The 22972-nt window shown below is 42.0% G+C and overlaps 1 protein-coding gene across 6 annotated transcripts in view; it reads right to left on the bottom strand.

Moving 5' to 3' along the window:
* PDE4DIP (phosphodiesterase 4D interacting protein) overlaps positions 1–22972 on the bottom strand; it is a 1524691-nt gene that overhangs the window by 449326 nt on the left and 1052393 nt on the right. For all 6 annotated transcript variants that reach the window (XM_078686955.1, XM_078686929.1, XM_078686947.1 and 3 more), the window contains 3 exons: positions 19060–19249; positions 11879–11995; positions 10863–11394 (listed from right to left, as the gene is read on the bottom strand). In XM_078686955.1, the coding sequence (XP_078543081.1) occupies positions 10863–11394; positions 11879–11995; positions 19060–19249 (839 nt within the window). The remainder of the gene's footprint in view (positions 1–10862; positions 11395–11878; positions 11996–19059; positions 19250–22972) is intronic.

The raw sequence follows: 22972 nt of genomic DNA, 5'->3' as shown, positions 1-22972 counted from the left end.
ACCGGCGCGCAGCAGGTGCGGAAGTTCAGGCGCTGAGAAGGCGGCAGAGAGGACAGGGACTCGGGCACGGTGAGGGCCTTTGTTTCACCGCTTCAGGGCTGTGTTCAACCTCCTGCGGTTGTCGTTGGTGTTAATTAGATTCGGGTTCCTGCAGAAAAGCAAGCGTATGTAGGACTCAGCCTCCATGGGACGTGATCGCAGAGAGTTTAACGTGGGAGGGTGGAGCCATTTTCATCCTATTGTTTTTGGGTCCCCCATACAGGACATATTTTGGGGACCCGGCTTGTTTGGGAGAACGTTTTAATGTTATTAATCATTTACTACTAATCTGAGCCTGCAAGATGCAAAACAATTAATGAGAAATATATTTGTATTCTCAGAAACGAACCACAGAAACCAGCAGAGAAGTTGAGAGAGTCACTCACTCAGGGAAGCTGTGCGCTTTGCCCATCCCTCAAAAAATCTACAAGATGGAATCCCCGCAGGGCATATTTTTGTGTTTTGTTTTGGGGAGGGGCTCTTACTGCATGATCCGTAGTTTCACGTGGACCACACTCTCCCCCTCTCACTTAAAGACACAGAGGGTTGCTCATCTGGTCCACAGAGGCGCAGATGTCATTCATGTCTCTCACTCTTTCAGGCACTACTTTTTAAGGTCTCACCTAAATCACTGCATGCGCTGTCCATTGCAAGACATATTGTTAGCTTACGGTTATCTTAACTCCAGTCCGTTACTTGCTGTTGGCCTACGTCATTGTGACTCATTTACTTGCTTCTTATACATTGCTTCCCTGTGCTTTCCTTCGTCGTCTTGTGTCTATCCCTCCCCTGGATCATAAACATATTATTTTGTCCTTCCACAGCTCACTTTTTCAGGCATGACTCTTCTTTTTTCTTTTTATGTAAACACTCTGTGAGTGCATGTGTTGTCCATCTGTATTCTTCATGTATTCTCCGTCCCTCACCCTCCCACTCTGCTGCGCTCCACGTTCCTCTATTAGCTATGTGCTTTTCACCAACATGCCCATGCTGTTGCTGTCTCTTGCTCCATGTGCCTCTCCCTACCCCATCCTTGAAGCGCTCCCCCCTCCTCCTTGCTTTTTGCCCATTTGCTTGTCCACCCAGTTCCATTTTGCTCTATCTCCTGCCCGTTTGCCCACCCCTGCACTTCAGATTGCGCTCTCTCCATGTCTTGTGCTTCGTTACACCAGTGCCCCCACCTGCTTAAGAAACAAGCATTTGCAATGCAAGCGGTCTCACATTTACGTGAGTTTGAGCGATTGACATTACAAATAACAATGCTTTTATTTTTGTTTTCGTTTTAAAACCATAAATAAAAGGCATTGTAATTTACAATGCCAATAGCTTTAACGTGTGTAACTGCGACACCTATTGCATTGCAAATGCTTTTTTATTTTTATTTCTGACCGGTAAATTAGGTCATCTACACATTTCACTTGGGGCCTAGAATTCGAGATTTACTTTTCAAAGTTCAACCTATTGAGGCTTATTTATAAGTCCCTTGCGTCGCCGGGGCGCTTTTTTTTGTGATGCTTCAATGGCGCAGGGGCCTGATCCATATTCACCAGGCAGCACTTAGCCACTTTATTTGGCTTCATGCTGCCTTGTAAATATTGTTCACTATAACATAGTTTTCTGCATTAAAAGGGCATGCAATGGGTGTTGCTGGGGCGTTCCCAGCAACATCCATAGTTTTTTGACACTGCCCCAGATTTACGAGAAATAGTAACTCTGAGGCAGCGCTGAAAACGTACACATCCCCTGGGGAGGTGTAACAGAGGCACAACGAGGAGAAATAGCTTCATTTCTTCTTGTTTTTCCCTTTTCTATAGAAAGAGGAAAAAGCCTTTTGTAATTGTTTTGGTGCAGGAAAGTCCGTTCCTGCACAAAATACAATCATCCCCGCAATACAGTCACCCTTGCACCATGGTGCAAAGATGCCTGTGTTCGCGCACGGCAGCCCATTGTGCACTAGAACAGAGGAAAAGATCATGAATGCCCTTTCCTTTTGCTGTCGGGCAGCACAGCAGGAAGGCCTGAGGCACTGCCCTACGGCAAAAACTCATAAATGAGTGCACCATTTTTTCAATCAGGCTAACAATTAGGGCCTTATTTATTAAAAGTGTTACATTGCTGCGGTAAAACAGTGACGTGACACTTTTCAGTGCACCCTCCTTGCGACACCATGAATGCGCCCTATTTACTGTACATCGCTTCATGTCGCATGAATTAAAAGACACATCAGGAATACCAACGTATCTACCAATACAAAAATGGCTCATTCCTGAAGTGTGTCTGGAAACAGATGCAATTCCAGCGATGTGTCATTTCACATGGAGCAAGCCCCATGTGAAAACGTCTGCATTATCCCTTATGCCTGCTTCAAGCAGCCGGAAGGATTTGATGCAATGAGGCCGTAGAAGTGGCGCCATGAAATCTCATAGATTTCACTGCAACATTTCTACGAGCCTTTTCTGCGCCAGAATGCCCACCCTGCATACATTATACCTGTTGCAGGTATAATGTAGCACAGGGGTTGACAATGTGAAGCGTCTGCCTAGATGTGTCACTTTGTAAATGTGGTTCAGTGTGGTGCATTTTTACGCCGCTGCTGCATCACAAAAAGTGATGCAACAGCAGCGTAAGAGCCTCATAAATAAGGCACTTAGGGCCTCATTTCTGAAAAGTGTTGCATTGCTGCAGTAAAACAGAGATGCAACACTTTTCAGTGCACTCTCCTTGCGACACCATGGATGCGCTGTATTTAGTGAACAGTGCTGCATGTCGCAAGGATTGACAGATAGATCAGAAAACCTGACATATCTGTTGGGACAAAAATGGCACATTACTGGAGTATGTCTGAAGCAGATGCAACTCTAGCAATGCGCCATTTCACATGGGGCAAGCCCCAGGTGAAAAGGCCTACGTCGCCCCTTACGCCTGCTTCAAGCAGGCATAAGGATTTGATGCAGTGAGGCCGTAAAAGTGGTGCTGTGAAATCTGAAAGATTTCACTGCAAAACTTCTATGAGCCTTTTCTGCGCCGTAACACCCACTCTGCATACATTATACATTTTGCAGGTATAATGTAGCACTGGGGTTTACAAAATGACGCATCTGCCTAGATGCGTCACTTTATCAATATGGTGCAGTGTGGCACATTTTTTAAGGTGCTGCGCCCCAAAAAGTGATGCAACAGCAGCGTAAGAGCCTCATAAATAAGGCCCTTAGCGTGTAAGTCCATAGAACTGCTCCCAAAACGAAGCCTTAGCGTGAACTATCTTCTCCAAATGTATTTCTTGACTTCCTATGTTGTTGCGTCATTTACACTATCCAATCAATTAAACCACGTTACTGGAACCGTGCTTCAGAGTAAATCCGGTGTTATGCCAGCCATTGTTTAATTTCAACCCCATATCAAGACAGGAAAGTTTAGGAATGCAATAGTGTCATTGTTGAGCAAATAAACTGATATTTAAACACGTTTAAATAAGTTGCTCTTTGTCTATATTGACTGTGATTATTGTAGCTAAAGTGAAAGATCGGGTCAGAACGTACAGCAGATCTAATTAAGTCTTCGACTTGCAAGACTGGTTATGGGGTAATTAGGCCGACAGTATCCACATATAAATAGGCAAGACAGCCAACTGTACCTTACCAGGTGGTATAATTCACCTAAGGCATTGTCTCTCATTTGCATCCTAAATTTCAACCACTCTTTACCAGAGTTTCTGCATGTTCCACACTCATCTTCCTACATAGCTATATAATCCTGGACAACAACCCCACCAACAATGGCACCGCCTCCTCCACACATCATTGCAAATGTCTATTCATGTCTCCCGCAACATCAACAGCTCAGGAAAATCAAAACCTTTGGCTCTACTAAAAGTTTTCATACAACTTTAAGAGAAGCACAAGCCAAGTCAGTTGTTCAACTTAAAATCTCTCTCTACTAAGAGTTACTTTTAAAACTGCCATTATCCATATCACTGGTCTGCATATTCATTTCTACACTTGCCTGAATTGGGCCAGAAACCATAACGCTACACATTCCTGCAGACCTTGCATCCAAATAGTTGATAGATTTTTCTCACTGGATAGTCAACGACTTGTTAGACTGGGAATGTCCTGCCATGGGTCAAGAGTGTGCGCCCCTCGTTTAAGGTCCCCAAGGAGTGTTTCTGAACTTCTTTGTGATTTTGATTTGGCACACACAAGAATCATGCTTGTTCACTTAGTCTCTGTGACAGTAGATTGGGAGAGCTGGGTTCTGTAGTCTGAAGGGAGCATCGAGTGATCCTCGCTTAGTTGGAAGCCACTGCTGTCCTCTCATGCTACTGGGAAATACTGTCAGTAGTGGCAGCAAATATGTACGTACAGTAGATGGGGCAGAAGGTATTCCTTCTACCTATATGGGAGAGTGGTCTAGCGGCTTCGTCTGCTAAAAGAAACAGTTCTGTCAGTTCTTTATGCCCAAATCCTTCTCTCTAGCCATGTGGGGCCTGTCTGATGGATGAATGTTTGCCCTGAAGTTATGCGGCAGAATGTGCATGAAATGGGTGTGCTTGTGTGGGACGTCATGTTGTGATGTAAATCCATCTTGGATCTTCTGTGTAAGAGTGGGTCACAAAATGGAGGATAGACAGATCCTTCTAGAAAGGAGAGGTATACTGGAGGTAGGCAATACAACATTCCTGAATGCCTTGACAGTGGACCAGGCTCATTTGAAAGGAAAAGAGAAACAATGGCCCTTTGAAAGGTAAGGACACTCTCTGCCCCTTTCGGCTCCATTCTTACCCTGATGTGTGAACAGATGGTTTTTTTTGTTTAGCCAGCTGAGGTGGAACAGTCAAGGAACACCCAGCTCCACTCTCAACAATAATAGACTGTGTCTATTATTGACTAAGTAGCTATGCAAGAGGTGCGATCCATTCCCCTGAAACCAGACAATTTACAAAAATAAAAGTAAATCCAGTACTTGTATAGCGCACGAATCACCCCCAAAAGGGTATCTCAGCGCTGGGGGATTAAGTGAGCTATTGCCCAGAGTGACATGGTGCTGGGCAGACCCCTGCCGCCGGAGCCAGGGATCGAACCGTGATCCCCATCGTCCAGCGTCAGTCGACCTGGCCGCGGCGCCACATGTACAAACCTATCATAAATATAGGACTGCATCCCCACATCAGTTTCCAGGGATTTCTCACTGACCAGTGCAAGTCGGACCACAGCAATGTATGGGGAATTTTTTTATCTCTAGGGCTGGTGCCTCTGGGCAGCTAGCTCCCTTTTCAGTTGATCATTAGCATCGCTGGTAAGAGGAGTCCTGACATAATAGGCCATAATGAAGAGACGGAAGTACTAGAAGGGTTCCCAGAGCAAAGCACCATCTAGAAGAGAAAACCACAGTACAATTGTCATGGAAACAAGGAGCTGTGTAATAAGAACTAAGCAAGAGCATCAAGCATTGAGCGAGGTGTGAAGGAGTTGTGTCGAATGGAGTTGTGGTGATCCACGTAGTCCATCACCTGCATGCCTGTGTGCCTATCGCCATGTCCTTCAGTAAACCTGGGACCAATTATCAGGAAATACCATTCAGGCGGAGCTATCCCTCTAGCCTGAAGCCAAGTGGAGGTACATTGTTTCCAGTGAGCTGCAACCTGTGGCTATAGGTAGCTAATCTGAACTGGTCCACCAATGGGGAAATTCTCAGAAACCAAGAAGCTGTCCATAAATTTGCTTTGATCGTACCAGCATGACATGCTGCAATTTGAGGATCCTCGTGCATTGGCACATGTTATCATCTCTAGTGCCCCATTCAACTCCCATAACAACCTTGCCAAGTTACCCAGCTCCTTTGTGGAGGACTCACTGTTTTTTTGGGTGGGAGGTGTGTGTTGGTGACACCTACATTACCTACAAAGTAATGCTGGCATTTCTCCAAGGATCCAACACCGCTTTGTCCTGACCACCAGTGTGATCTGCTTACCAGAGAAGACTGCAACTTACAGTACATTGTCAGGGTGGTAGAGCTGGCTGAGACCACTGTCACTGTCAGCACACAGATAGCTACAAAAGGTGAGCACATGCTAATAGCAATCAAATTTAAATAAACTCTGACTAAAAACACTCAGAGTCTGGTAGGGCACTAACGTGGCATAACCTCATCGGGTAGGGTGAGCCAAACAAGGGTACCAGCCACCAGAAGGAGCATGGCCAAATTACCACAGAGCGCTGAGGTAGCTACCTCGAAGCTGAAAGAGACTATGGGAGCAGCACCAGAATGCACTACAGCAGGGGATACTAGTGCTGTTATCTTGCTTGGGTCTGATTACCAACTACGTGGACTGTGCCTGGAGGACTTCCAATCAAGTTGGCCCTGCCCTACGATCAGAAGAACTGAGTCAAAAACTGAGAGCCAGAGAATATACAGCATCTACCATCTCTAAATGCCGTAAGCGAGCTAAATACCAACCGAGAGAGTGCCTTTTACAAACCACCAACAAAGAACCAATTCAGGATTTAGTTACATGTGTAACTACTTACTGTCCAGCAACATATGATGTTAAAAAATTGGTCAGAAAAAAACTGGCAAATTATCACCTCCGGGAAATACAACTGGGCTAAACCAAGGTTCGCAAACAGACGCACAAAGAACCTTAAAGATACGTTAGTTCATACACGTCCAGTGAAGAGGAATACTGTGACACTAACGAGAGATACCAATATGATGCCCAGGACATTATCCTTGCGGTACCTGTGTGGTGTGCAAACTCACAAATACGACTAAGACATTACAACTCACAGAAACCTTGGTCTGGACCCCAAAACAGCATACCAACTGCAACTCTACCCATGTGGTATACTTGGTGAGTTGCCCATGCCAGAAGCAATATGTGGGCATGACCTGTAGAAAGGTAAAGATCAGAATAGGGGAGCATAAAAGCAACATAAGACTGAAAAGAAACAATACCAAATTATGTAGCCATTTTGTAGAAGCAGGCCATTCATGTGAAGAACTGAGGTGGACAGTCCTTGAAATGTTAACAGACAAAACTGGAAATACAGAAAAAAAATTGTCAATCGCCTAGAAACACATCTTACAGGTTTGAACGATAACATACCGTGGCACCAATTTACATAACATCACCGGTACCAATGTGTCCATTATCGAACAAGTAACCTACCATAATATCACTATCCTCCACTGTAACATAGAGTTCAATTTAGTTCAACTGTAACAGGTTTACAAGCACTTTTACATTAGTGATGAGTTCCAATTTCTTCCAACAGTGATAAGAATGGCTCATACTTTTTGATATATCGATGTGGTAGCCTAAAACCTATCTGTATGCCTTTGGGAATTCAAACTTCCTCCCTATTTTCCGTGAAAACGGTAGCAACACCCTCATGAATTTTATTAATCACGTCATCCAACAATACTAGGCGGGATCCACAAACGAGGTTAGACTCCTGTGACAGATAACACCATGTCACACAACTTGAAACCACATGAAGTTTTTACATTCGATGTGAGGACGATGAGCCTAGTCCTATCTTCATCACCACTCTTTTACCAAAATGAGGTGGAGTTTCAATCACACGTAGACTCAGCGTTTCTGTTTAGGAAGACGAACTAGTCCTATTTCTATTACTACACTTCCACAAATAGGAAGGAGGAGCGGTCTCCGATCGTCCAGGGGCAGAGCCAGCACAGGACGTGGAGACGCTCCAACACGCGGGTAAGAATGGCGGCGCTGCTAGGCACTAATCGTTTTCCCAGTAAAACAACAAATACCGGTTCCTTACGGGTGTTTTTCCTTTTTACATTACCACAACTCGGGTTATCAATACCCATGCACCCTGCTGTCGATTGTGATTTCCTGCACTTAGGTAAACACATCGCGCTTCGTAATAACATAATTAATACAATAGTGAGTCTATCTCCCTTAATGGTAATTGACTAACATACTTTTAATATACCGCCTATAACACACTTTCCATTTCCAAAGAGACCTATGTACTGGTGGATGTACGATAACATTATAACTTTCATAAGATTTAATTTTCGTTTTTCCTATCGATTCAGGATTGAGAGGTTGTGAGAAACATTAGATAAGAGTGGGTGGTGTTATATACACAGAGTGAGAGGAGTAATGAAAACTTCTACCATATCGGCCCCACTAAATTCAGATATGGCTGATCCCGTACACACTGCTAGTGCGTCCTTACACGAGTCGGACAAAGATTAATAGTGCCTCATATCAACAGGCATATTTGGCTATGCACACAATTTGTCATGTTAATATTGGTATCTGAATGTTTTTAAATAAGAATGGTTCATTTAGAGTAACATAAAGGACCAGACTTTCGAGGCTTATACATCTGCCTCCTGCGCTTGTAAACATAAGTACCAACAAACGAGTACATTAATACGTTACATATATTTTTGTAAATAAAGCCCCCAGTGTTCCCAGTTATGACCGCATTACCCCTTCTTATTTCTTTTCATTTGTCCACAGCGTTCACAGTAGACGCTTAGTTAATAATTCGCTCTCTGAACTTAGAGATTGCTAAGAGTGCTATTTTCTAACCTCACATGAAATGTACTTTCACCTTTTATTTCCCCATTGTAGGAATCAAAAGTACGAATAAAACCAAGTGGTGAAAATTCATACACTTTGTCAGAAAACTACACAAATGGTGTAAGTACTGACCTTCTGTCTTGTATGTCCTGACGAATGCTCTATAGACCCGGCTGGGCCAGAAAGAGCAGAAACATGTTGACCATTTATGAGATATAAGGTGATCCAGTAACTTGATTTACCACCATATCAAAATTTTTTAATAACCTTACCTCTCCTTTTTAGATTAAAGTTTCCTTTGGAGCGATTTTGTTTTCTAAGAGTATTTTTCTTTCACATTCCCTCTGGGGGTGTTTTTCATTTCTGAGACACTACTACCCAGACCAGAGGTTGCCTCAGGTGAGGCTGGCATATAGCACGTTATTGGACACCCGATGACTATGCCATAACACTGTACGTATATATCTGTTACCATGAAGTCCAACTTCATGGTAATTTGCTCCCCCTATTAGCGAATTTGCTATTTTTTTGACTTTCATGCATTGCATTTAAGGAATCTCAAATTGGGATTCCTTAAATGCAATCACAATTTAAGGAATCTCAATTTAGAGATTCCTTAAATTGCGATTTTTGCATTTGGGATGATGCATCCCAAATGCAAAAATACTGGGAGCAAAGGGGCAGATTCTGAGAATCTGCCCATTTGCTCCCGGTATTTACTTTGATGCATATGCCTGCTTGTCCGGTCCTTTGTGGGCCCCCTGAGCCTCCAAGTAAGGAAAAAGGACCTTGTCTTTCAATTGACCATGGGCCCCCAGTGGGAAGTGTTGGCACTACAAATAGGGAGGAGGACTCTTTCTCACTGCATGTTTCATTGAATCTTCCTCCTGCCTCGGTACCATAAGTAGTGGTACTTAAAGGAGTCCCTGTATTTTTGTCCACAATCACTCCCAGATTTTTTGCAGAGTCAATGGGGGTAGGCAGCAATCTCGGCATCCCTGGCCACCAGTTGCCAATTTTAGACAATTAATTATCATCCGATTAGCCACTGCCTTCATGGAGTTGTTGAAATTGGCAGATACAGACTCATTGTCTTCTGTGATAGACCTGATTATTTCAGTGTTCTCAGCATATGAAAGTGCCAGTAGCTCAATATCCTAATTAATTTAGCTAGTGGGAATACGTATAAGTTAAATAGTGTTGGGCTCAGGGAAGATCCCTGAGGTACCCCACATTGCAGGGTGAGTCCAACTTGAATTGGTTGAAGGTCAGAGTCTGAGATCTCTCATTCAGAAAGGATTTAAACATTTTCAGTGCTGAGTCTTTTATACCTAATTTATATAATAAACCTGTCAGAAGGGTCAGAGAGATGGTATCAAAGGCTGCGGACAAATCGAGTAAGATCAGTGCAACAGTGATCTGATACTGTCCACAGCTGAAACCAATGCAGTTTCAGTGCCATGTTTGCTCCTAAACAGTTAGATGTTTTTCCAAAAATGTTGAAGGTATCAGGAGCAGGAAGATGAGGCGATATTTTTTATATCATTGGGGTCTAGATTAGGGGTTTCCAGCAATAGCCTAACTGCAGCCTCCTTCCAAGGATGTGTATAACATTCTGTACTGGTGGCACTATTCATAATTGAAGTCAGGGGAACAGTGACAGTGCTGGCAACTAGATGGAGTCTGACTTTTCACTGTGGAGAGGAGACTTTATTTGTTCTACTGTCATATGTGTAAAGGATGATAGAGCAGTTATGTGCTCCATGGTTCCCTCTCTGCTATCCCAATATATATATCATTCTCATTGTGTGTGGACTGCAATGCATACAACTACCAAGTTTGTGCAGGCTAGTTTAACATGCAATGTGGGCCCTAGTCCTGGAAATCTCTGTTTTGGTCCTATTTAACTTTAGACCACTGGCACTCGTCTTCTCAGCTGCCAATTTATCACTCTTAGACAAGAATAATGAATTATTCACTAATAGGCGAGGCCACGTGATCATTATGATTGAGACAACACAAAATCATGTGTAAATTACAGGAAATACAAGGTCATTAAAGTCACTTTTCTTATGTGATAATTACAAATATTTCAACAAACACTTCAGGCTTGGAATCCTCACATTCTATTAAAGAAAAAGTAAAAAAATAACACATAACATTCAACAATGAATTCCGCTGACTGTCTAGCAAATTGCATGGCTTATAATGATGTATATGTCTTAAAAAAAGAACTTTCATAAAACAGATCTCATACCCTGACCATGTTGATGATTTCAGCTGGTGTGGTGGATCCATATCTTGCTTAGATGTCTGAAGCTGGTCCTCCAATAACGACACCCTCTCTGTAAGCTGCTGCAAATATTTGTTCGATTGGACACTAGAATGGTAAATTGTTCTAAGATCATCAGAATGCCATTCTTCATCTTCATCGGTCATGCTATGACCTGAGGAGTCTTGAAGCATCATGTCCTGTGTCACACCATAGAGTCTCTCCATGCTACCAACACAATCACTGCTGGTGAAAAAAGAATGTTTGTTGCACTTCAGGCTCCAGATCACCCTCTCAGATCTTTCAAGCTGCTTCTTAAGATCTTTCACATTCTGGAGAAGGACTGTGACATCTTCTGGATTCCCACTCTCGATCTGCTCCTTCTCGCTTTGTGGTTTGAATTTCTTTGTACTGGACTTAGGAGTACTAGTCATTGTTGTTTCCCATAACGTTAAATGTGAGTTCAATTCTTCCACCATACTGGCTTCCCTGACTAGATCTTCTTGCTCATCACAATCTACAAAGTCAACAAATCAAGATCAGCAAAGGCAAAGAATTTCACTTTAAACCATAATTCCAAGCCACATTTTGGAAGAATTACTCAAAGAAGTGTTGATACAAAAGGCAGTTTTACTATGAACCAATATTGCATATTAAAGCTCGCACACATGGTAATTTCCAGGAGCAACCTGATGAAGCATGTATGGGAAAATAGCCTGAATGAGAGGAAAAACCGAGGAAACTGGTATACACCAATGATTTTGTGGTTATCCTTCATTCAGAGGGTTAAACCAAGGCATTAGCAGGTAACCCTACACCTGTAAATTACAGTGTACAGAAAATGAGGACTATCTAACAGATGTATCCTGATATCTTCCACATTATGATAATCCCTAGTAATTTCATGTTCAAGTGTCATCCAGGACTTTCACTCAAAGAGAGCATTCATGTCACTCCATATCACAGAATACATGCATCCTAACTGAGCGACCTTTTCTTACCTGGACTGGTGGTTTCCTCTCGATCAGCCTCATTTTCACTTCTTCCACACGTCTCATATCCTAAGTCTTGGATATCAACTTGTACTTGCTTACTGTCATGCCTTACCAAGGGTTCACCTGTGGATTAGAGACACAATGTGATTCGACTGAATTCTCTCTTGCAAACAAAGTGCATTTCATACATAGCAAGCAGTCTTGAAAAACATTAACTTGCTGCATATTCGGTAACGGTTAATTTATTTTATTTTATTTATAAGGTTTTATATAGCGCTGGCTGGACCCGAGGGTATCAGAGCGCTTTAAATGGGTTTGTTTTATTTTTTTAGAGGAAAGAGGAAAAAAATTGCAAAGTAACATTTGTATAATGAGGTAGCATACACAAACAACTTATAACAATAAAAACAGACCAAAATAATTACCAGGGCTAATTACATTAAGATTTACATTAGAATAGAGAGAGTCATGAGTAATAGAGCAAGTGTGGTTGGGAAAGGCTAAAGAAGGAGGTGAGGAAGCAGGAATGGCGGAAGACAATGGAAGGGGAAGGGTGAGGGAGAACTGGGTAAGTGTAGACTGGGGCTATAAGGGGATTTAGTTATACGAGCGGGGAAAGGTAGTTAAATGGGGTAGCTATAGGAAGAGTGGGGGAAGTGGAAGTCAAGTGATCGGTAAGGGGAGCCCTAAACAGTGAGACACAGGCTGAGACTATAAGGGGACTTAGTGATATAAGAGGGGAAAGGTAGTAAAATAGGGTAGTTATAAGAAGAGGGGGGGAGAGGAAGTCAGGAGATCGATAAGGGGAACCCAAAACAGTGAGAATCAGGATTGGGAATAGTGCCCGGTGTAGGGATTAAGAACACCAGCATTTGTTGAGAAGGTGCAGTTTCAGGGCTTTTTTGAAGCTGTATTAGGAGGGGTTGCAGCGTAATTCTATAGGGAGGGAATTCCAGATGGTAGGTACATTTCCAGAGAAGGAGCGTGCTTGTGTGGATTTCTTATTTAACAGAGGGGGAATGAGAGCGAGTGTGTCGGTGCTCCTCAACACTCTAGAGCCGCAGGCTTTGTGGAGTTTGTCCGAGAGGTACCCTGGGGTATTTTGATGAAGGGCTTTATGTGTGATGCAAGCGATCTTGTAGGTGGATCTGCCTTCAATGGGGAGCCATTTAAGAGATTTCAGGGCAGGGGAGACGTGATTGAACCGTTTGCAATCTGTGATAAGCAGCAAGGTTGATAACAGAGGAACATTGCCCCCCCCCGTAACTATGGAAAGTAGTGGCTCACTCGATCATTAAGGTGTTGATCCATATCTGGAACACTTCTCTGACATCCGGCATTTTCCAGGAGACGTGGAAACATGCCATTGTTCTCCCCCTCAGAAAACAACTTAACGGAGTGCCAGGAGATCTGAGCAATTATCGCCCAATCTCACTTCTCCCAGCCCCTGCAAAAATGCTGGAAAAGTGGGTACAAAGACAGCTATCCTTTTTCATTGACGAACATGGCTTTCTACATGATACCCAATCTGGTTTCAGACCTGGTTTTAGCACCGAAAAGGCTCTCTTGGAAGTGGCGGAATCAGTAAGAATGTTGGTGGACTCAGGGGCATCAGCAATGCAATGCTGGTGCTCCGAGACTTATTCACGGCATTCAACACGGTGGACCATTTAAGACTGTTGCAAAGACTCAAGGACATCGGCGTGGGGGGGGGGGGACGGTCCTGGGTTGGTTGAAATCGTTTCTCTCCGACCAGACACAACAGATTGCCCTACAACCACACAAATCCAAACCCAAGCAGATTTGGTGTTGAGTCCCCCAGGGATCAGCACTCAGCCCTCTTTTATTCAATATTTACCTGGGACCGCTGTTCTCACTCATAGCCAACTGGGGGGTGAAGGCGATATCATAAGCCAATGACACCCAGTTGATGTTCTCATTTAACGTCTTTAAGAGCTGTAGGGGCTGTCTGACAGATATCTCCCCATGGATGAATAATAATAAACTGAAGCTAAACGCCGAGAAAACTGAGGTACTACTTCTTTTAAAAATATCTCCCGCTACCAGCGGACCTATGGTGGCCGCCGGAAATGAGTCCCCCTCCCACTCCTGCAGAGTTGGCAAAAAATTTGGGGGTGAAGTGGGATACGGACCTCTCATTTTCAGCTCAGATCAAGCAGGTGACTTCTACCTGTTTTGGTAAATTCATAAGCCTGCGTACATTCATCCATCTGCTACCAGAGGACTGTCGCTAAGTCATAATACATGACACGTGATGGCTACATTAGATTATGGAAATGGCCTCTATGTAGGTCTACCTGCATATTTGATTAAAAGACTACAGATGGTGCAGAATGCAGCTGCGAGAATGATTAGACGAGTACCATTCTGTCATCATTTCTCTCTGCATATCAAGAAACTCCACTTGCTGCCCGTGGTCAGGAAAATCGAATTTAAGGTGCTGAAATATGCTTTCCGCTCACTAAATGGTAAATGCCCGAGCTATCTGAAACAGCGTTTATGTAGCTACAAGCGGAATAGACTAATGATACACGATACGACGATACACAACTTGTCGTTACCATCGATAAAAAATGGCCAGATGCAGACCTTCGTTTTAAAACCTGCCTATCGGATGTTTTTCAATGGTTGAACAAAAACCATCTTCAATGCAATAGTGCGAAGACAGAAATTATACCGTTGGGTAAAGATCTATCTTTCTGTCCGAAAGACTGGTGGCCCATGGGATCGGAAGCCCCCCCTAGTGCAGTAGCATCAGCTCGGAATCTAGGTGTGCAATTTGATTCACTTCTCTCTTTCGATGACCACATCAGGATTACGGCTGGACGCTGTTTTGGTCTCATTAAATCACTGAAAAAATTCTTTGATTTCCTCCCCATTGCAGCTAGAAAATCAGTCGCGGTAGCCTTAATACTCTCCCGACTTGATTACTGCAATGGATTAATGGCTGGTGTGAAAAAGTCCACCCTTAAGAAGCTGCAGAGTATACAACATGCAGCGGCGAGACTGGTCCTACAACTTCCCAGAAGGTCATCAGCTTCAGCAGCATTAAGAGCTCTGCATTGGCTCCCATTGCACAAAAGAATTCTTTTTAAATTGCTTCTTACCGTTTTTAAATCTATGCAAAACACAGGTCCCCGCTACTTTACACATCGTTTTGTGCGTTATAATCCTCCGCGATGTCTGAGATCATCTGGGACAAACCTCATCCTGATTCCCAGATTTAAATATCAAACCAAGGGTGGGAAAACTTTCACTGTCTTGGCAGCCAAGGCATGGAATAACCTACCAGTTAGCCTCAGACTGACTGAAAAGGAGGGTCTTTTCAGAAAACTCCTCAAGACATGGGTGTACAAACAATCAGATACCTCCGTACTGGCAGCCATTTAGTCTCATCCTTTCACCTGCTTCATTTTTCATCAACCTACTGTTCGCAAGCTTAGCGCCAAGATGCTCCCCTGGGAGCGAATGTTCGCGCTTTATAAAAATACATAAATATCAAATATCAAATATCAAATGAGATCAAATACTCAAAACTTACTGTGTATTCCTCGGTTCAGGAAAGCACTGATGGGAGGCAGATCCCTCACAGTTAAGGCCGCAAAGCTATGGAATGCCTTGCCAAACTACCTGAGACATATGGAATCAGAGCCACTTTTCAGGAGAACACTGAAAACCTGGCTATTTAGCCTAGAGCATCAGGCCTAGGTAACATACGCAGAATCTTCCGCTTGCAGTCTGTTTCGTCATATCGCCGGGGCACCTCTGTTTGAGGTAGCTGCTCGCGCTCTACAAATGACGATATTATTATTATTATTATTATTATTATTATTTGATTGGGGCTAAGTGGATTTTAGGTGTTCCAACAAGGATGGCGTTACCATAGTCGATTCTCGATAGGACCAGTGATTGGACAACTAATTTCAAGTCATTTGCAAGAATTAAGGGTTTGCTTTTTTTGAGGTGATGGAGCGTGAGGAGAGCACCCTTTGCTGCATTTTTTATGTGAGAAATAAGACTAAGGTTCCAGTCAATGTTAATCCCGAGGGATTTAACTGAGTTGGAAATGGTGAGAGAACAGTTGAGAGCTTTAAGGTCAGAGATCCAGGCTTGGATGGGAAGCGGGTTGTTTTTTGGGAGAAGAGGATGATTTTGTTTTTTTTAGGGTTGAGTTTGAGATGGTCGAAATGGAACCAGCATTGAATCTTAATCAGGGTGTCATTGAGGTGTAGGATATCAGAACGTGGTTTAATCTTGCAGCAGATTTGGGTGTCATCGGCATAGAGGAGGTAATTGATTCCAGCTTGCTTAAGAATGAGGGTGAGAGGTTCCATGAAGAGGTTGAAAAGAGAGGGAAAGAGTGTAGATCCGTGGGAGACACCAAGGGAGACAGGCCTAGGTTTAGAAAGGCAGTCAAGAATTTTAATTTGTTGGGTTCTGTGTTGGAAAAAGGAGGAGAACCATTTGAGGACTGAGCCATTAAGGACAAACGATATTTGAGAGTGCTAAGTAAGGCAGAGTGATTGACAGTATCAAAAGCAGCAGAGAGGTCGAGGAGAATGAGAAGGGAGGACTCATCCTTGTCAAGGGATGAATGAATGTCATCAATTACGTTAAGCATGGCTGTTTCAGTACTGCAGCCCTTTCTAAAGCCTGATTGTAGTGAGTCCAACAGATTGAAAGTATCAATGTGTTTGTCCAATTGAAGCAGGGCACATTTTTCAAGGGCTTTAGAGAGAAGCGGGATGTTAGAGATAAGACAGAGATTATTAAGGTTGTTTGGATCGGCTTGAGGTTTTTGAGGATGGCAGTGATTTGTCCAAGTTGGAGGGAGACAGGGACACAACCCGTAGCCAATGAGGAGTTGATGATAGTGGTCCAATAGTGAGCGATGATGTGTTTTAAATCTTGGACAAGGTTAGCAGGGAGAGGGTCTCTAGTGTGAGAGGAAGGTTTAAGTCTGGTAATGATGTTAAGGACATCACGCTCGGTAACTGGGTGGAAGTTATGCCAGGAGGCATTATTTTTTAGCAGGGGGTAGGTGGGGTTGTGTTCAGGCGGGGAAATGACAAGAGGGAGGAGAAAGGCATCAAGAGGAATAGTAGAAAAGGGGAAATCTTTGGGGGAAATGTCAAAGGGGGTAAGGTACTGTGAGGGAGGGGGGGTTAAGATGAAGGATTGATCAATTTTGGTGATTTTTTCAGAGAAGAAGTTAGCAATTTCTTCACATTTCTCAATTGAGGCTATCAACTTGGGGGGCGAGGCTGTTTGGTTTTTAACAATGCTGTACAATTCCCTGGGTCTATTTTTGGCCCGATCCAGTTGTGAACAGAAGAAGGAGGCCTTTTCATTGAGAATGTGTTTTTTATACTTAGACCTAGCAGATCTTAGGAGGGTCAGATTTGTGGGGGACGGGTGTTGCCTCCAAGTACGCTCAATTGTTCTAAGAGAACGTCTCTCCCTGTTCAGGTCAGCATTGAACCAGGATTTGGAGGAGGTGTTTTTTTGTGTTTTCAATTTTGCTTGGGCAATTTGGTTGAGGACCTCAATAATGGATTTGTTCAAATGATCAGTGAGGTCAGTTGCATTTTGGGAGAGAGGAGTGAGTTGCAGTTGTGCTTTGACTATGGTCCCCAACTCTGCTGGGGTTAAAAGGTGAAGGTTTCTAGTCAGTTTCCTGTGTTTAATGGTTTTGAGGGGGGCAGTGGCATTGTGTTAGTGATTGAGAAGAGGATGAGGTGATGGTCTGACCAGTTAATGGGGATGATGTTGGAAAGGGAGGCCAAGTCATTGTAAGTAAGATAGCGTCCAGAGTGGCCCCTTTGGTGTGGGTCGGAGAATGGCAGAGTTGTTTCAGGTCATTAATATCGAGTAGATCAGGGAGGAGGTTAACAAAGGGGTCATCCTTTTTATTCCAGTGGAGGTTAAAGTCTCCTAGGAAGAGGTTTTTAGAGTTGGAAAGCAAGGAAATCCATCATATAATCTTTCTCCATTAATTCTTTCAGATTGAGGTTTATTAGGAGTAAAGTGCATAAAACATGATGGATTTATAAAAACACTATATAATATAGGGTAACACTATAAAATCCATAATTAACAATTATTCAAAGATATAGTCCAAAATATTAAGGCATCTCTTAGGAAGGATCACAGTATGAGATTTTATTCTACTTACAAAAACCACTTTGGTTTGGCCTGATGACAAGATAAATGTTATAACCATGTACATGGGGCTGAATTGGTCAGAAATATTGCCCAAACTGCAATGCAATTTATTTTTAGGCGACTGCTTGAGCTACAGTTCAATTCAGTTGTGATCAAATATAATTATTTCAGGTATTGATCTCTTTCCCAATAAGAAGATATCCCCATCACCTAATACACTGTAGGGGTGACACACTAGTCTTTTATGGGTGGTATCAGTAGACCATTTAATGAATTATGTTATAGGTAGTATCAGTAGACTAATTAATGAATTCCTAGGGAAACAGATGTACTTTCTTCACCCTCCATATATCAGTCAAGACAATTTGATGGGGCAGTGTGGTGATGTTTGTGCTGCCACTACACCTATGATATATCTGTTGATGAGGCATAGAGGAACCATGGCTTTCTCGTCAGTATTTAATGTTAGGACATTTGGTAGCTTTTGGGAATTTAAATCCTATAACTTAACCAGAAGATACACAAAGAGACTCAAAAGGATTCAAGTATAAAATGCCTTAAACTAATAATGCTTTATCCATTCGTTCTAAATGCTAGGATTTTCACAATGATTGAACTATTCTACTTCGACCCTGTGAGAAGCCTATCCTGTTTAGCCTCCACAACTGTATGCATGTAATTCTTAATGTTACACCCATAGCAAATTATGCCATATCCCATCCTCATTTGGAATGGTTTGGACATGTTTTTACAAGCATAAAACATCCACATACAGGCCAATACATTTTCACTTAAGATGTGGTGCTCCGGACAGCAGCATACCAGAATTCACGTGATTAAACATCAGAATTAAGGCTTTTAATTTACACAGAAACTTAGAATCACTAGGAATATAAAATTGTTGACTGTTTGATAGCTGACTTAAAAAAGTATAACTCCATAGCATTATTGAAAATCAGTGAGACAAAATAATACATTATCGTAGTGTGTCAGATACATACTGAGAAGGATTTGATATTGCTTGAGTTGGTCAGCTTGAGCGGTGACTGTAGCTTCTGAAACTACTAGCTTGTTTTGTAACTCTCGATTTTGCTGTTGGTTGTTGACTAGCTCAGCGAGAAGCTGCTCTGCCTGTTCTCTCAGACTGGCCTCAACATGCTGCCTAAAGCTCTTCTGTGAACTGGCATCAAGCTGAAGAAATGAAAGAAAAACACATTCATCAGAACTGTGACCAACATTGTGTACAGAAATGTTGGTCAACAAGTCAGTGTTGCAAAAAAGAGACAGTGCATTGTTATCCAGTTAGTTTTATGTCTTAATGACTTTCGTAATATATATAACCTTGCCGTATACAGATGTCTGAGTGTAGCAACTAGCATTAGCCCAGCAAAATATTAAAACATACTATAAGAGGACAGTGGCAAATGGGGGATATGTGACACCACTAGCAATGAATATCGAGTTCGAATAACACTTTCCTAAGAATCCCATCTCCAAATTCCATCATGTTTGCATTTTTTTAAAACCTCTAGAGATTGGTAGTGATGGGAATTTGATTGCAACTCTTTCGTAATATGCAATTATGTAAGTAGTAGAATCATTTAATGCATTTCTAGGGTGCTGTTTGGTACATTTGCATCATACTACCCAAAATGCAATATCCACTCAAGCAATGACTCTCGTGTTAATCAGAAAAACTAGAGACCAACACAGTCCTGCCAACGATCTATATATAGTTAGATTTACAAATGTGTGATTTGGGGGCATATGTATGAAAATCCCCATTTGCGATTCTCAAATAGCGATTTTTTTGAGAATCGCTATTTGATAAGTGCAAAAAGGATGTATGTAAAAAATCAAAAATGTTTGCGATTTCTTAGTTTTCCTTAATTGCGATTAGCAAATTGCGAAATCGCAAATAAGGAATACTTACCCATTCATTTCTATGGGCCAGGAGGCCCATAGGAATGAATGTGAAGTAATTGAGTAATTGAGTAATTCTCAATATGCGATTCGCAATTTGAGAATCCCAAATTGAGAATAATTTCAAGGGTGCAAGAGTGTCATTAGGACCCCCTGATGCACCCCTGAAATGAATATGTGTGCGCATATGGAGCACATACATGCCCTAAGGGCATGTATGTGCACCATATGGCACCTTCACAAATGCCAAAAAGTGCATTTGTGAAACAAATCGCAAATTACCATCAACTTAAAGTTGGTGGTAATTTGCGATTTCTTAAGGAGAAATCGCAAAAATTGAATGCTTGTTGCATAGCATTTAAGGAATCGCAATCTGCGATTCCATAAATGCTCATGCAAAATTAAGGAATCGCAAATTTTGCGATTCCTTAATTTTGCGATGCGATTTCCTTACTACATACTGTTTTGCACATTTTTCATCGCAAACACAGCTTTTTTTCGAATTGCAGCGTTTGCGACTAAAAATTCAGTTGATACATCTGCCCTTAAGTCCTTAAGCATGAACCAAAGAAATATTCCACAATACTGAATCCAGCGTTTTTCAAATTATGTTTATATATTTCAGGTGGTACATGCAACAGCCAGTCCAGTAAGTACAGCCAACACGTGTTTCGTCACGAAGGTGACTTTTTTCAGGGCTAAAACGGCAATGAAACGGTTGCCAGTCCAAAAAGGCGATCCAGACAGTTTGTCAAAAATAACAAGAGCTGGTGCAATGTAGGGGTTCTAAAGGACAGTCTATGCCTTGTCAAAAATGTAGAATTCCAATGGTGGACCTCATAAGGTTAAAAAATGTAAAAAAGGACATAGGTATTTTCCTCTTGAGGTGGAGCAATGTGTAAGTCTCTAAACGTAAGGAGTGTCCTCCTGCTGTAATATATTTTTTCGGTTCATGCTTAAGGACTTAATCACAAATTTGTAAATCTAACTGTTCATAGATCGTTGGCAGAAATGTTGGCATTTTTACCCTGTAAACTCACTAAACCATTTTCTTGATCCAACAATCAATCTATCAATTGTATGTTAACAAATCCAGTAGTGTGAAAGTATTATTATGCCAATAATTAAGGCTTTCATCATCAATTGCTGCTTGACCCCATCAAAATGTGTTATCTGAGGTAATTTGGTAATTATCAATTCAGCCTCTACGTGAAAGTCTTCATCAGAAACTAGAAAATGTCATCCCAAATTATTTAACACTCCTGTACGGCACATGCATAAGAAAGCGAATTAGCTTACTTATTCTGCATCTCAAACACATACCAGAATGTGAAAATCCCCGTTTATTAATATTAATTGGGAACCAAGGTATTCTTCAAAGCATCTTCTTCTACATCAAACTTAGTTCTGAGCCAAAGTTCTATATATAAACTGTGCGTCTCCCATAGCTTAGAAGGTTGCCAACTACCAATTGCACTATCCAATCAAATCTATATTTCTGCAAAATATGTCCTGGAATTACTAGTCAGCTTCTTGTACACAACAGAAGCTTTCAAAATTAGAGCAACACTAGCATTTATCCTATCTAGTATTTCAATCTGTCCTATAATTTTACTGTTCTACTATTGCTCTACCAGCAGATAATTAACTCCTCCCTAGTCTGATAGTCCATAAACGTATCTTAGAATGTTAACTATTTTTTATTTACATATTTAATTCCAGCTTGTTTCCATATGTGCAAATTTAACATATTATCTTCCATTATCAGTCAAGGATTATTCCATAGGGGTGCAAAAATGTCAATATCTGAATGTAAATCAATGTTTTTAACAAGTTACCTGTTTACACATTTGATCATGCACAGATTTTCAAATCATAAATGAAACATTGTAGCCCCCGTAGAGCACATTCCACTTAAGTAGTGTGAACTGTCAAATAACCCATTCAAATATGTACCCAAAGTGAAGTTTCAGATAAGGGGACATATAACCAAATTTGGTCTTGATATAGTATAAATACTTTATGATACCTTTCTATAGAGAGAAACAACAACCAAATTTGGTACTAGCAATCTGTTAAGGCTTAAAGATACATTTTTCATTTACAGCAATTACTTCAGCCAAAGATGGCAAATAACTTCTTTATTTGAACAAATGTAGCAGTTGAGATTTTTCTTGCTAGGTTAGAATAAATATAAAGAAAATTGGGAGGAATTGTCATTTTAATAGAGCAAATGCTTCAACAAAAACCCAAGTTTAGTGTTTCCATCTTTCAAATTATTTTATCATTTTTATCACCAATGGGTCTAAACCTAGTGACCAGGTATGGTTAAATAAACAGAAATATGAATCCCAAACCATAAAGGTACAGTCATCATTCAAGGCAAATTTGTATTGATCAGCAGGACTCTTTAATGTATGTCTGGGTAAACGTAGAGCTCTTTTTTCTCCTGTTTAACTTTATAACCAGAAGATTTGTCAAAATAGACAGTAGGTGATAAATGCTAAGGAATATAGTGTTCTGGGACTTACTTATATAACAACATATGATCAGCATACAATAACATTGTCAGTCGGCTCTGGGGGAAACATGGCGGCAGCAAGCTAGTTGCCGTAGTGCTCCGGGATCCGGTGCTCGTAGTTTGTATTTTCCACCCCTGTGTCGAGATACTAAGGGATGTGATTAGCGAAGGAAATATCTCCACTACCTGTCTTTTTTTAGGGTTTCTTTTTTCCGTGGATCATCCGGGTGTGCTGTTTGTTTTGTGCCCGTTGCTGGTTCGGCGTTTGGCGGCTAGCGGCTGTGGCGGAGAGGAGCGGTGGCGGCTTCGTTCAGCGGGTTCATTCGGACCCGCCCCTCGCTCACGGGGCGGTTTTACAGCGATTGCGTCCCCAGCTTGATCCTCCATTTGCTTTGAGGAGGCAGCTTCTACGCGTTTGCTGCAGAGACAGCAGCAAGGTCTGCTGCATTGGGGCTCGGCCGCCCTGGAGC

The sequence above is a fragment of the Lissotriton helveticus genome, chromosome 1_1, assembly GCF_964261635.1.
Source record: "Lissotriton helveticus chromosome 1_1, aLisHel1.1, whole genome shotgun sequence".
In the NCBI taxonomy this organism is placed as follows: Eukaryota; Metazoa; Chordata; class Amphibia; order Caudata; family Salamandridae; genus Lissotriton; species Lissotriton helveticus.
Note: the sequence above shows the minus strand (reverse complement) of the source record. Positions and strands in the feature narration are given on the sequence as shown.